The 13,203-nt window shown below is 39.5% G+C and overlaps 2 protein-coding genes across 2 annotated transcripts in view; both read right to left on the bottom strand.

Moving 5' to 3' along the window:
* Positions 1-8,159, bottom strand: part of LOC127563500 (DBIRD complex subunit ZNF326-like) — a 116,209-nt gene extending 108,050 nt beyond the window's left edge. Inside the window, exon 1 of the mRNA XM_052000023.1 lies at positions 8,070-8,159. Within this exon, the coding sequence (XP_051855983.1) occupies positions 8,070-8,085 (16 nt within the window). The 5' untranslated portion in view covers positions 8,086-8,159. The remainder of the gene's footprint in view (positions 1-8,069) is intronic.
* The window catches only part of LOC127563499 (DBIRD complex subunit ZNF326-like), a 35,726-nt gene extending 27,558 nt beyond the window's left edge, over positions 1-8,168 (bottom strand). The window contains exon 1 of the mRNA XM_052000020.1: positions 8,070-8,168. Coding sequence (XP_051855980.1) covers positions 8,070-8,085 — 16 coding nt within the window. The 5' untranslated portion in view covers positions 8,086-8,168. The remainder of the gene's footprint in view (positions 1-8,069) is intronic.
* Between the last annotated feature and the right edge of the window lie 5,035 nt (positions 8,169-13,203).

Genomic DNA, 13,203 nt, shown 5'->3' on the forward strand with positions numbered 1-13,203 from the left:
TCCCACCACACAGTCCCAGCCCTTCCTGCTGCCAGGGTGTCCAGTGGCCTGAGTCAGCACTTTGCACCAGTGCTGGGAGAGGGGATGTGCTTGTGAGACTAAACCTGTGTGATCCTGAGTGGTTCAAAGGACCCCTCGGCCTCGTTCATAGATTCCTTCACTGGGTGGGTGGCGCAGTGGAGGAGAACTGGGATCACAGCTACAACTTCTCACCAAGGAGCTGAGCCTGAGTCAGGACCCATTTAACCCTGATTCTACCCCCTGGAACCTTGACAAATTGGCAAGAAGAGCTCAGTGAAGATGTTTCTGTAAGAGCCCAGAGAGAGTGCTGACAGACCAGCGGGGGGGCTCTGCCTGCACCTACAACCCAAGGACTCTCCCAGGAAGAGCAGAATAAAATGGAGCCCTGAGTTTGGTTGAAAAAATAAAAACAAAAACACTGAATTCATCACCTTCCCTGTAAAGCCAGGCTGATAGTCCTGCCATTCTTCCAGGCATTCCAATTCGTAAGTTCACACTATTCCCTCTCCCTCGGCCCACTCACATCCACCCTGTTACTCTCATACATTCTACCACATTACTATCCCTCAGCCATTACTGCTTTCCACTCACACTGTGACCATCCTAGCTCCAACCCACATCACTGCTCTCTCTTAAATTGTACAAAACCTAACTGCATTCCCTGCCTCCAGTCTCTCCCCTTTCCAGTCCATCTTTCACAAGGCTGTCAGAATAATTTTTCAATACAGATTTTACTACATCATTCCTTATACATATATGCATACATATATTTTTGTCTGTGTCTGTGTGTGTACATTCATATTCTTTAGCTTGTCATTTAACATTGAGTCCAATTTATGTTGGGCCCAGCCTCACTGTTCTTTCACAAACTATTAACTGCCACAATGGGTGACAAGCCACTGCGTGAATTTACCTCATGCTCTCCCATTACTATGCAGATAGTCAGTCTTCAATGTCTGGAATGAGCCCCTTCTAAATCTTAGAATATATGTTGAAATCCTCTTCCTTCAAGGTCCAGATTCCCCACACCACATTCAAAACAATTCCTCTTCCTTAAATGTTCCTAGAAACTACTTTGTCTGAATCTTTCCCTCGATTCTTATCACATTCCATCTTGTTTCACATTAGTTTATGTATCTGTTTGAGCCTTTTATTAGAATGTAATCACTTTGTGATAAGAGACTGTGTAGTTTTTCATCTATTGAGTCTAACTGACAGCTCTTCATTTTGTATTTGTGTCCTCAGCTTCTGAAAAGGTACTTTGCACAAAGGATCATTTATTGAAAGCTAGAAAGAATCTCATGGGCCATCCAGCCCAATTCCATTTTATAGATGAGGAAACAAAGCCAAAGAGAAACAAAGCCAAACAAAGATTAAAAGATACTCCCCCAAGGTGACAAAGTAAATATCAGAAGCAGGAAATGAACTCAGATCTTCTGACTCAAGTTAGTTTCTATTAAATTGCCTCCTCATAAGAGACATTTAATAAATGCTTGTTGAACTAAAATCAGTTCAAATCTCCAGGCTATATCTTGCACTACTGAATTGAGTTATCTGAGATGAGGATGATCTTCTAAAGTTACAATAAATCACAATTCAACTTAGGATTCATTAAGCATTTAGTATATACTGTGCTAAACACAAGGAATACAAAGAAAAGGGAATATAGCCCTACCTTTAAAGAGTTCACAATCCAATGGGGAAAACTCCATAGGAACAACTATGCAAACAAGATATATACAGAATAACTGGATGGAAATGGTATATGAAAACATATATAGATAAATTGGAAATTAATGAGCCCCCTTAAAAAAGTTAAAAGCTATTACAGATCAAGAAGTCAATACAATAAAATTCAAATACAGTCAATGAACAGTTGTTCTCTGCAATTCATAGATTTGACCTTTTGCAACCTTGACACCAGCAAATTATGTTCTACTACAAAGAAGTCACACAACTAGAAAACGCAACTCTTTTGAGTTAGACAATTAAAAGGAGATATTAAGTTTAAATTTAGTAAATTATAAAATATTTATTGATTAGGTATTATGCCCAAGATGGGGTGCTGTTGGACAATGAATATGTTAAGACTTTACAGGGTTATTCTCCAATAAAGTTTTTGCTTCCGAGCATTCTCCTGAATAAGGGAGAAACCTCCCATCTCAAACCCTCAAGTAACAAATGTGGATGGTGAACTGGAGAAGACATTTCAAGCCCCGATTAAAAATCCTCTTAGAACTGTGTATACATAGCCTTGGATTCTACAATATTACTTCAGGATCTGTATCCCAAAGTGATCAAGAAAGGGGGAAAAGAACCCACAAGTGCAAAAATATTTGTGGTGGCAAGGAATTGGAAATTGAGGGGATGCCCATCAATTGGAAAAGGGCTGAATAAGTTATGGCATGAAAGTAATAGATTATTGTTCTATAAGAAATGATGAGCAGGCTGATTTCAGAAAAGCCTGGAAAGACTTATATAAACTAATGTTGAGTGAAGTGAACAGAACCAGAAGAACACTATATATAGTAATGGCAAGCTTGTCTGATGATCAACTATAACAGATTTAACTCTTCTTAGCAATACAACTACCCAAAATATAGACTTGGGATAGAAAATGCCATCCACGTCTAGAGAGAAAACTATGGAGTACTGGATATAAAATGAAGCATACTATTTTCATTTTTTGTTTTTTTTTTTTCCTTTCCTGTGTTTTTTTTTTTCCTTTTGTTCTGATTTTTCTTTTACAATATGACTAATATGGAAAATATTTAAAATGATTGTACATGTATAACTTAAACCAGACTGTTTGCTGTCTGGGGAGGAAAAGATGAGAAAGAAAAAAAAATCAGAAGTCAAAATCATACAGAAATGACTGTTGAAAACTATCTTTACATGTAACTGGAAAAATAAAATACTATTAGGTTCAAAAAAATCCTCTGTGAATATGTCTTATTTTATATTTTAATAACTTTATTTAAATACAATCAGTTTTCTTGGTAATTCTAAGTACTTATACAATTATTTTTAAAAGTCTTAAAACTTCAACAGACTGCCCTAAGAGTTCATGATACATAAAAGGTTAAGATTTACCCTGTCTTAGATACAAAGTGAATATAATAGGTATAGCACTAGGCTTGAGAGTAAAAATCTGAATTTGCATCTTACTTCAGACACTAAGTCATAGATTAGTGGTGATCTAAGTTGAAAGAGAAAGTTCTCTGAGGAAAAGAAAATTTCTGCATTAGCCTCAAACACCCTTAAAAATCATAATGAATTTTGATGTAATGGAAAAAGCATTAGTTTTAGAATAAGAGCAGCTAAGGTGAACTTCTGGTTGTGATAAAATGTGAGAGTGGACATATCTCAACTTTCTTGAACCTCAATTTCTTCATTTGCAAAATAGATATAATACTTGTCTGACCTACTCACCAGATTTTTATTTATTTTGGTTTTTTGCTAAGGCAATTGGGGTTAAATGACTTGCCCAGGGTCACACAAACAGTAAGTGATAAGTGTCTGAGCCCAAATTTGAACTCAGGTTTTCCTGACTTCAGGGCTAGTGCTCTATCCACTGTGCCACCTAGCTGCCCCACTCACCAGATTTTTAGAAGAATACACTAAATAATATATATATGATCATTTGCAAACCACAAATCTTTAAATGCTTTATAAATATATAATGTAAGATGATACATTTAATAGAAGAGTCAAAATATATTTCTAACAGAATTGTTATCCAGAAAGTTATATAACCCATGAAGAAATCAAAACTATATAACTATAACTATATATGATCACATAAAAATGCTCTAAATCATTACTGATTAGAGAATGCAAATTAAAATAATTTTGAGATATCATTTTATAACTTATCAGATTGTCTAAAAGATAGAAAGGGAAACTACCAAATATTGGAGAGGATATCTAACAAATGGGACATTAATTCATTGTTGGTGGAACTGTGAACTGATTTAATCATTTTGGAGAGCAATGTGGAATTATGCCCAAAGAATTATAAAACTGTATATACTCTGATACAAGAATACCACTATTAGGTTTGTTTCCCAAGATGATTAGGGGAAAAGGAAAGAGGGCCTATGCTCTAAAATATTTATAGTACCTCACTTTGTGGTGACAAAGAAATGGAAATTGCAGGGATGCCCATCAATCAGGAAATGGCTAAACAAGATGTTTGTTTGTGATTGTGATATGATTGTGCTTGAATACTGCTATAAGAAATGATGAAATAAGAGGTTTTAGGAAAACATTGATGAAATAATAAAAAGTGAAATGGACAAAACCAAGACAACACCGTACATACAGATAGTAGTTGTCCAAGGAATTTTGCAGAGTCATTTTGTGTATTTTAAGTACTGAAATTAACTATGAAGAACCTGTGAAGAAAAATGAAACTAATGAAAGTACCAATAACTACAAATATGTACAATATGGTCTTACAGATGTATGTGAGTGTCAGTGTACTCATTCACACACAAATATGTGTCTAATATATGTCGAATGAAAGCTTTCTCTAGAGCAAGGTGGAAAGAGAGAAAAAAAATAAAACAGGCATTGCAGAAAACAAAAGAAAACTTAGAAGGAAGCAAAGAAAAGCAGAGTAGCTTTGGGAAAAAAAGTGAAGTACCTATTACAAAGCTTTCAAAATCTGCTTTTTATGTTGCACTATATAGATACATGGAAATGTTCTCTTTTTGTCTTTTAAGTATTCAAGTTCAAAATAAACTTTAAAAACTTTAAAAAGAAAAATCTATGAGGATATGATCAAATTTCGATTTGGAAAAATGGAATATTCTTTAAATGGATATTTAGTATTTTAAAAAAAGAAGAAATTATATATTTCCCCCACCAAATTATTTTTTTCTAATAATTGCTTGATGGATAGGTGTCTGGAATATAACATTATGTAGTACATTTGTATATGGATCATTTAATCAGTGAACACAAAACTAGCTTTGGAGTCAGGAAGATCTACCTCTGACATACAAGCTATCCTGTCTTGGAAAACAAGTTGCTCAGAGGGAACAAGAATTACCACACAGGGAGTTTCCTGCACTAATGAAACTTGTCTTGTTTCTGAAATACTCAAGGACAGAAACAATCTCTATGAATCCCTAATTAAATTTCTATTTTCCAGATGACAAAGTTACAGGACTTGTCTGAGATCAAAGGCAGTCAACAACAAAGGAAAGACTTAAATGCCAATCTTCTCTTTCCAATTTAACACATTCTCTCTAGTAACATTGGAGCAAATGCGTGTACCTTCACAATGTGCACTGGCACCTGTAAGCAAGCCCACATAACCACACATACCCTTTGATGTAGCTAAAGCTCATTGTGCAAACAAATGCGATCCAAATAGCCCAATAATTAAAACCCAATACTTTAGCAAAGCATTATTGTTTTTTCCTGCTGCAAAAGTGGTAGATTTTTGTTATATTAATTATAATAGTGTATTATAAATATAAACTCTTTGAGGAGGGCAGAGATTCTCTACTACAATTTTGTATCCCCTTCAAGTGCCCTGGAGAGAAGCTCTCAATAAATTTTGTAGAATTGAATTGAAATGCTGCATATAACATCACAAAAAGTAGTCTCATTACCTGAGCTATTTCAACTGACAGCAGATAGAGGTATTTTTGAGTAACAGAAGGAAAGCAATCTGGAATTATAGCAATTTAAAAACTGACAACAAATGTCCTCAAAGTTAAGTTTCTTTTCCACTTTACTAAAGAATCTAAGATGTTTTCTTGAGATACAGAGATTAAGTCACCACCTTACCACAGCATAGCTAAAATTCCCAAATATATATTTTTCAAAGCAAAAAAATTAAAAAAAAAAAATCATCCTCATTAGTTTTAGGACTACCAACTAATGAAATGGTTTCAAGTTTATCCCAAATAAAAAACAATCCTTTAGGACTTGACTGGGATGTATCCTGGGTCAAATCATGTCCTTAAGGAAAGTAACAAAACGTGTAAAAACCTAATTTTTTAAATGTATTTTGGTCCTTTTATTAAATGATAATAAATAGTTTAAAGTTCATCTACTAAACAGCACTTTGAATGGTGAAAACACAAAATATTATCATCATACTTGAAGGCTTTTCTTTAAAAACACAATTCCAGTCCCTTCCCTCCACCCACTCTCCCACACAAAAAAACAAAACAAAACAGCCTTAGAGGAAGAGGTAGACACCTGTAAAAAACTAATTTAACAGGCTTAAATACTGGGTATTTCAGGGGTTGCCAGGGCTCAGTGAAAAAGAGTCCAGGATACAGACACCAAAGACCTAAAGTTCAAATTCTGGCCCTATTTTTTTTAAATTGTTTTTTTCAGTGAACATGCTATATTTTCAATGCAAAAGAAAACCAGAAAAGATTATTTATTTTTCCTTTTCTTTCTTACAACCAACAAGACAATAGATTTTTTTTTTCCATCCCAGAAAAGCCATCAAAATTTTTAGTTATTCCTGAACTGCTAATGGGAAGAGATTTGTGAATTATTCCAGGGCCTTTATCTGAGGCCACCCTTCATTTACTGATTATTTTAAGCAAATCTGCTTCAATAAGAGTCAGCAGAGAAACTAAGGGAAATTCAAATGTCAGTATTTTTTGGGGGGGAAATTTGTCTAAAGTTTGAGTGATGTGAGAACATAACACTAAAATGATATCCTTTGCTTTAAGAACTTTCTTGTTATCCACTTGCAAGATGTTTGGCTATCAACAACCTCTTTTGTCTGTGACAACTTCTACAATGAAAGGAACTTAAAAAAAATTTTTTTCCTGGGAGAAAAAAAAAACACAAAACCGGTGAAAGGCTGTTTCTAAAGATGGTCAATACACAGGACCATCACGCAGAACAATGTTAAGAGTGCTATATTAGCACTCACTACTGACCTCCAAAGCAGGCTTTATCATAATTATCCCCGGGAGAAAACTAGGGATGCTGCCCGAGTTAGCAATAAGCCTGTTATCACATTCTTTATATCTCTGGCACTGTTATTGGAACTTGTATAATAAAGGACCTTCTCAAAACCCAAAGTGAAAATTACTGGAAAGCTCAGCCCAAACCAAGCAATCCTTGCCCGTTTAAGCAATTAGCCTTCCTAAACTCCAACACCAATACCAAGATCCAATGCACGACCTCCCAGTCGCCAGATCGTTCACCAGATTGCCCCAAAAGGGCTTGCACACCGGAGGCCTCCGGGCAGAGAAGGCACCGCCTCTCTCCCCCTCCCCCACTCGTGTCACCTAGTCTCCCTAAGGTATGTTGGGATGTGCTTAGGTGACTGAGGGAAGGGGGGGTTTCCTTCTCTGGAAGCGGAGGGAGGGGCCTCTTAGGCTCGAGATCCGCACGACCGGCCCACAAAAGGAGCGTCATCAACGACGGAGGATGGACTTTCGAGTCTCTTTCAGCACGAAATCTCTGAGAACCCCGAAAGGCGGGGGCTTGTCCCGGGCGGGCGGCTCGCTCCAGGAATGAAGCCCGGAACGCCCTTCGCCAATTTAAGACAGTGCTCCCGGGCAAGAAAGCGGGGCGGGTGAGGTGGGGGGGGGGGGGGAAGAAGGGGAAAAGGGGTACTGGGTCTTTGTGCCCCCAAGCAGTCCCGGACCGGGGAAGGGGAGGGGCGGCCACATCTTTTGAAAGGACTCCGGGGGAGTCTCTTGGGTTTCAGTGAGTGCACTTAAGGGCACACTCTGGGAAAAAGGTCCGTCCCTGGGTCTGAGGTCCACAGAAGGGCCCCCCCCCCCCCGCGCGACCGGGGGATCGGACGCCCCTCGGAAAACAAAGCACTCCTAGGACTGGGGCGGGGCAGGTTCGGGGCGGGTCCGGGGAGCCCTTGCCGGCTGCTACGTATCCTTCTCTCTACCCCCTCGCCCGAGCGGGCCGAGGCCTAGGCGCGGGGCGGGCCCCGAGCGCCAGGCTAAGCCCCCCACCAGCCCCGGCCATTTTGAGGCAGCCAGACCACAAAGGCCCCCGCGCGAGCTTCCCGGTGGCGGTGTGGCGGGCTGCCGGGGGCTCACCTTCATCGTAGTCCATGGCGGACGGGCGGGTGCCTCGGGCCGAGGGACTTCAAGTGGCGGATCTTGCTCGGGCGGCTGAAGTCACTGAAGAAGATGCTCTCACCTCAGGCGCCTCCAGCGACAATGAGGCTGGCGGGAGGGGGCGGGAGCCTGGCGGGGCCCGGAAAAGGTCACCGAGGGAGCGTGGTCCCTGATTGGCCAAGGTGCGCGTGGATGGGGCGGGGCTTGGGGGAGGAGGCGAGGGGAAGTCGGTGTTCTTGTCACTCCAGGGCTCTCCCGGCCCCGGGCCCCTCCCCCACAACAGGTGGGGGCGGGGCGGCTGAGGAGAGGAGGCGAGTGCTGGAGCTAGAGGGGTGGGCAAGGAGCCGGCGCTGGGGTGCCTGGGAAGGGCGGGAGTTGTTCCCCGCTTTGTTAAAATGCAATAAAGCGGGGCCTTAGCCAGTCTTTTGTTTAGGGAGGGAAAAATTGGTAGACTGGGGTTGGTCTTCTGCCCCTCACTCATTTCACCTGTCAAATGGGAAGACTGTCTGGAGCGTCTACCTGGAGGGTTCGTCGGGAGGTCCTAGGAGATAGCGGATGAAAAACGCTTCGTCACTTTATGTAGCGGCCAAGAGCTAGAGCGCTGGGCTCGGCCTCTGCGAGACCGGGATTCAGATCCCTCTCCGACCTTCTGAGATCCTCTGGTTCTAACAGTTCTAGGGAACTCAAATCGCGGCGGTGGTTGTGGGTCTGCCACGGGAAAGGGCGTTTGCACGTATGGGCTGATGAAATCGAGACAGGTAGAACGATGGATGCATAGATGTGAGTGGTCCTGGAACCCACCCAATACATTTCAGAGCTCTCTCAAGGTGTAAAGAAAAAGTTGTATTCCTTTCTCACTGGAAGCAGGTTTCATTCTCATCATACAAGAGGTGAAAGTGAGGCCTGAGCATAAGCGTCATAAGCAATATATATGTCTCCAGATACAATATTAGCAAACCCCACCCCCACTCCCTCTTGCTGGCTCATTCTAGTTGGCTGAGAACGTGCCCTTACCAGGGCAGCTAGGTGGCGCAGTGGGTAGGGCACCAGCCCTTAAGTCAGGAGGGCCTGAGTTCAAGTGTGACCTCAGACACTTACCACTTCCTGGGTGTGTGACCCTGGGCAAGTCACTTAACCCCAATTGCCTTAGGAGGGGCAAAAACCCGGCCTTACATTCTAATCCCAAAAGCTATTTTTATTTTAAAAAATTATATTAGGGAGCATTAATCATTAAAAACAATCTGATACTGGCTGGAAAAACAGGTGTTAGATCAGTGGGAAATGGGGAAACAATATATAAATTAAAATTTAAACAAAGACATGTCTTCTGCTGACCCTGAGATAGGTCAGGGCTGGGTAGATATGGACTAGGTCAGTTTATTCTATACATTCCCAGAATTGTTCTGTCTCTCCATATGCCGGGAATTGTTTGTCAGGGAAGAAAGGCAGGGGAAAACAAACCTGATCCTACAACTTGGTTAATTTATAGTTTCCTTTTGAAGAAATAATCAGACTTTTCCCATTCAGTCCCACCTCTTTATTTTGATGAGATTTCTTCATAATTTTGTAAGATTAATTCACACTGTTGGTCTAGCCCTCAGGAACCTCCCATCCCATAGCAATGAAAGAAATCCATTCCTGTCCCTTCAAGATTAGCATCCTTGTTTGATTGGAAGAACCAGTCACCATCTTGTTAAGACTATCCTGATCTACAAAGGTCATTAACTGAATTAAGCAGGGTAAGCAGATAGGTGGCAAAAAATAATTCCACTCAGAACCACAAGGCACCAAAGAATCCCCTTTCACCAACTCCCATTAAACCAGGATCATCATGAGGTACCAAAGAGAGAATTCCAAGTCTGTACCAGAACATGTGCTAGTTCCTAATATCCTTGGGATATTACCAAGGCAATAGTCGGTATTTTCCCATGGAAACATAGTCTTTTCTCATGGGAATAGCAGCTATGAAATCACCCAGACAGTTTCCTCCCTTCTTTGCCCTTCATTCTAATCAACTTAGATAACACAGATTGAGAACATAGGAGGACCCCCACCAAGTGCTATGAGACTAGCCTTCCACAGACATCTCTTTCTTATTGATTGGAGTTTTCTTCTTGGGCTCAAGTAGCAGGACCATCTATCATGCCATCTAGTTATGCCCCACATAATTGGAGTAGATAACCTTTCACAAACAACGATGCCTACCACAAAAAGTCAGCTACAATAGAGATGTTAAACACATGCACCTAACAACAGATAGATGACTAGGCCAAATACCCACCTTACATTATAATGACCACATCTTTTTTGAATTGTGCTCATGGCTTCTACTGACCATTTGCTCTGATTATAAAAATTTGCCATAAGAGAGAAAAAGAGTAGGTTCCTGATTTAAATAGATTTAAATAAAACTGGTCCTTCAGGTCTTGGCCTGAAAGCACACATATAATACAGGATAAAGCATCCTTAATTCAGTTTTACTTCAGGTAATTCAGTTTTCAATCAATCATGTAGTAACAAGTCCACCTTAATCCAGACTCAGAAATAATCAGCTGGGTTCTTATTCAAAAGAACACCACTGGAAAATTGAATCCAAAGGATCCCACTTTAAGTGGAGGCCAAGGTTATTTTTACAATGCTTGCCCAGATACTAACTTCCACTGTAACAATTCAGGATCACATTTTGAATAGCTTGTGGTTTATTCCTTTGAGATGGTGGATCACTGGCTTGATGATCCATCAGTCAGTCAGAGATGAATTTAAAACTCCAAATAATATCAGCTACAGTCCCAAGAGATTTTATCTCAAACAGCAAATCTCATTCATCAAAGCTTCCGGTGAATTTATCTCTCAAAGATCACCTTCTAAATAGGTATTGATTATGACCTTACATTGATAACGGAAAGAGATTCATCCTAGAAAGTACACACCTTACCTTTCATATCTAAGTAGATTGTTTTAAGTTCAACATTACACAAATCATTTTGCTTTTAAAATGCTCAATATATAGAAAAATTCTACATTGCATATTGTCTATAGTATAAATATGTTAAAAGGAACAAAGGTGAAAACTATTATTCTCAGAATCCCTTTAAATAACAGGTGCAACTTTAAGATGACCCAATAGAATCAGTTAAAACAAAATTTGATAAAGTTCACATATATAAGAGATTGCACTTAACATCTTTGGCCCTTTTTAGAGTAAAAATTCACTCTGGTATGAGGTATACATTAAAAATCATTTTTATATGATAAACTTGTAGATTATCGATAAACCCATTGCTTGTTTGGAAACTATAAAGCTTAAACAAACTCTTTTCCCGAGGCTGGCAAAATGGTAATTGTCCTGGTGCAAAGTCGGTTTTTACAAGTTATAAATTATCTTTAACAGTGTATTCTTGAGGTTCCTCTACAGGTGCTTTAGCCTTGGTATAGAGTCTACTACTTCTCAGGCTCTGGACTGTGATCTTGGTTATCAGTAACATCTGATAAGGTCCTTCTCACTTCAAGCCTCCCAAGATTTAAAAAGCACCTAATCACTTGGAATTACAAACTAAGTGTTGTCTGGATCAGGAATCCTTGCTTCCTAAGGGCTGAAAATGGAGGACATAGCCAGTATATGTTCCACTAAACCTTCTTAAAGCAGCAGAGCTCAGACAAAAGTTTCCACTCATCCCCTATATCTCAGTTTCCCCACTAGTATAATTTCATTAAAACCTAACCAAAATATTCTGGAGTCATGTTCCTTTCTGCAGAGGGACACTTACTCAATACCTTCCCATCTACATCTAGACATGTTACACATAGACATAATTTGCTTTGCAATTACAAACATCCTTATGTGCCAAATCTTCCTTTACCTCTTTGTTAAAAGGAGAAAGCAAGACAAAACTTTAAGATTAATATTCTAAATAGCTTTAGACTAAATTTCACAAAATTTGTATTACATCTCCAGCTGGGCTGACAAAATATTAAAGCACAACCCAATATACAATTTGTCAAGCAACATAGTAGCTTAAATATATTTCCTCTAATTAGGTAATACAAACATGTAGTTAATAGAGAACCAAAATTTTTAACTTAAACTCTAATCAAATACATATTTAAATTTCTGGTAATAATACTTCAATATCAATGCACACATTTCTAAAATCTTATACCAGGATAAACAATTTTACAATTTTAGCAAAAACAAATTAATAGTAATTATCCCATACAATTTCAGAATCAGAATTCCAATTTAAACACACACACACACACAGACCCAAAACTTAAAGTGGACGAAAATTGCCCTTTCAAGTCCGAGTGATATAATATAACTTTTAGGAGAGGCAGCAATAATTTTGAAGTCTCCGACCTCAGGGGGCTTCTATTCTAACAATCTGCCAGTGATTCTAAAGTCCTCTGGCTTTGGAATCTATGACCTGAGGTCGTCCCCCCCCCCCCAATCCCCAACCTATTGTTCTACCACTCTCTCTGTCAACAAACATTATTGTCTACTGCTCAATGGTAACCAAATTCTTGAGACCAATCCTTGGTTCTACCACTGGACCATAAAATTATCATATCTATAACATGAAGAACTAAATAAATGTGTCTCCTTGCTTGGAATTTACAATAAACTTTGCTGTTATGGGCTGGAACTAGAAACAAGGTGCTAAGTCATTGTAATTGATAGAGACAATGCTTATGTACTTAGTTCAAACTTTTAGAATTCACACCTTTAAGAGAGTTCACACATTAGAGTTCACACCTTTAGAGAGCATATATATATATATAAGTTGGAGCTCACAAAAGGACAAGCCCACTAGGGACTTCAGGAGATTCACAAGTCAGAAGCTCATAAGCCCACTCTCTGAGGAGGAGTCAAGAGTCATTCCAACTTCCACCTTTGTGCTGGCTGGAGGCTTTGGATTCAGAGGGAGCTAGAGGCTGAAGCTGGAAGAGATAAAGGACTAGTGGCAAGAACTCTTGGAACCAAGGAGAGCGATAAGTCTCTAAGAAAGGTAAACAGGCTATTTTGAAGGTAACAATAAAGGATCTGGACTTTAACAGCTGGCTGCATTTGAGGTGATTATTACACAGAAATGAAACAGGCTGCTCCCAGAAGCCC

Source organism: Antechinus flavipes, chromosome 4, assembly GCF_016432865.1.
Source record: "Antechinus flavipes isolate AdamAnt ecotype Samford, QLD, Australia chromosome 4, AdamAnt_v2, whole genome shotgun sequence".
Lineage (NCBI taxonomy): Eukaryota > Metazoa > Chordata > Mammalia > Dasyuromorphia > Dasyuridae > Antechinus > Antechinus flavipes.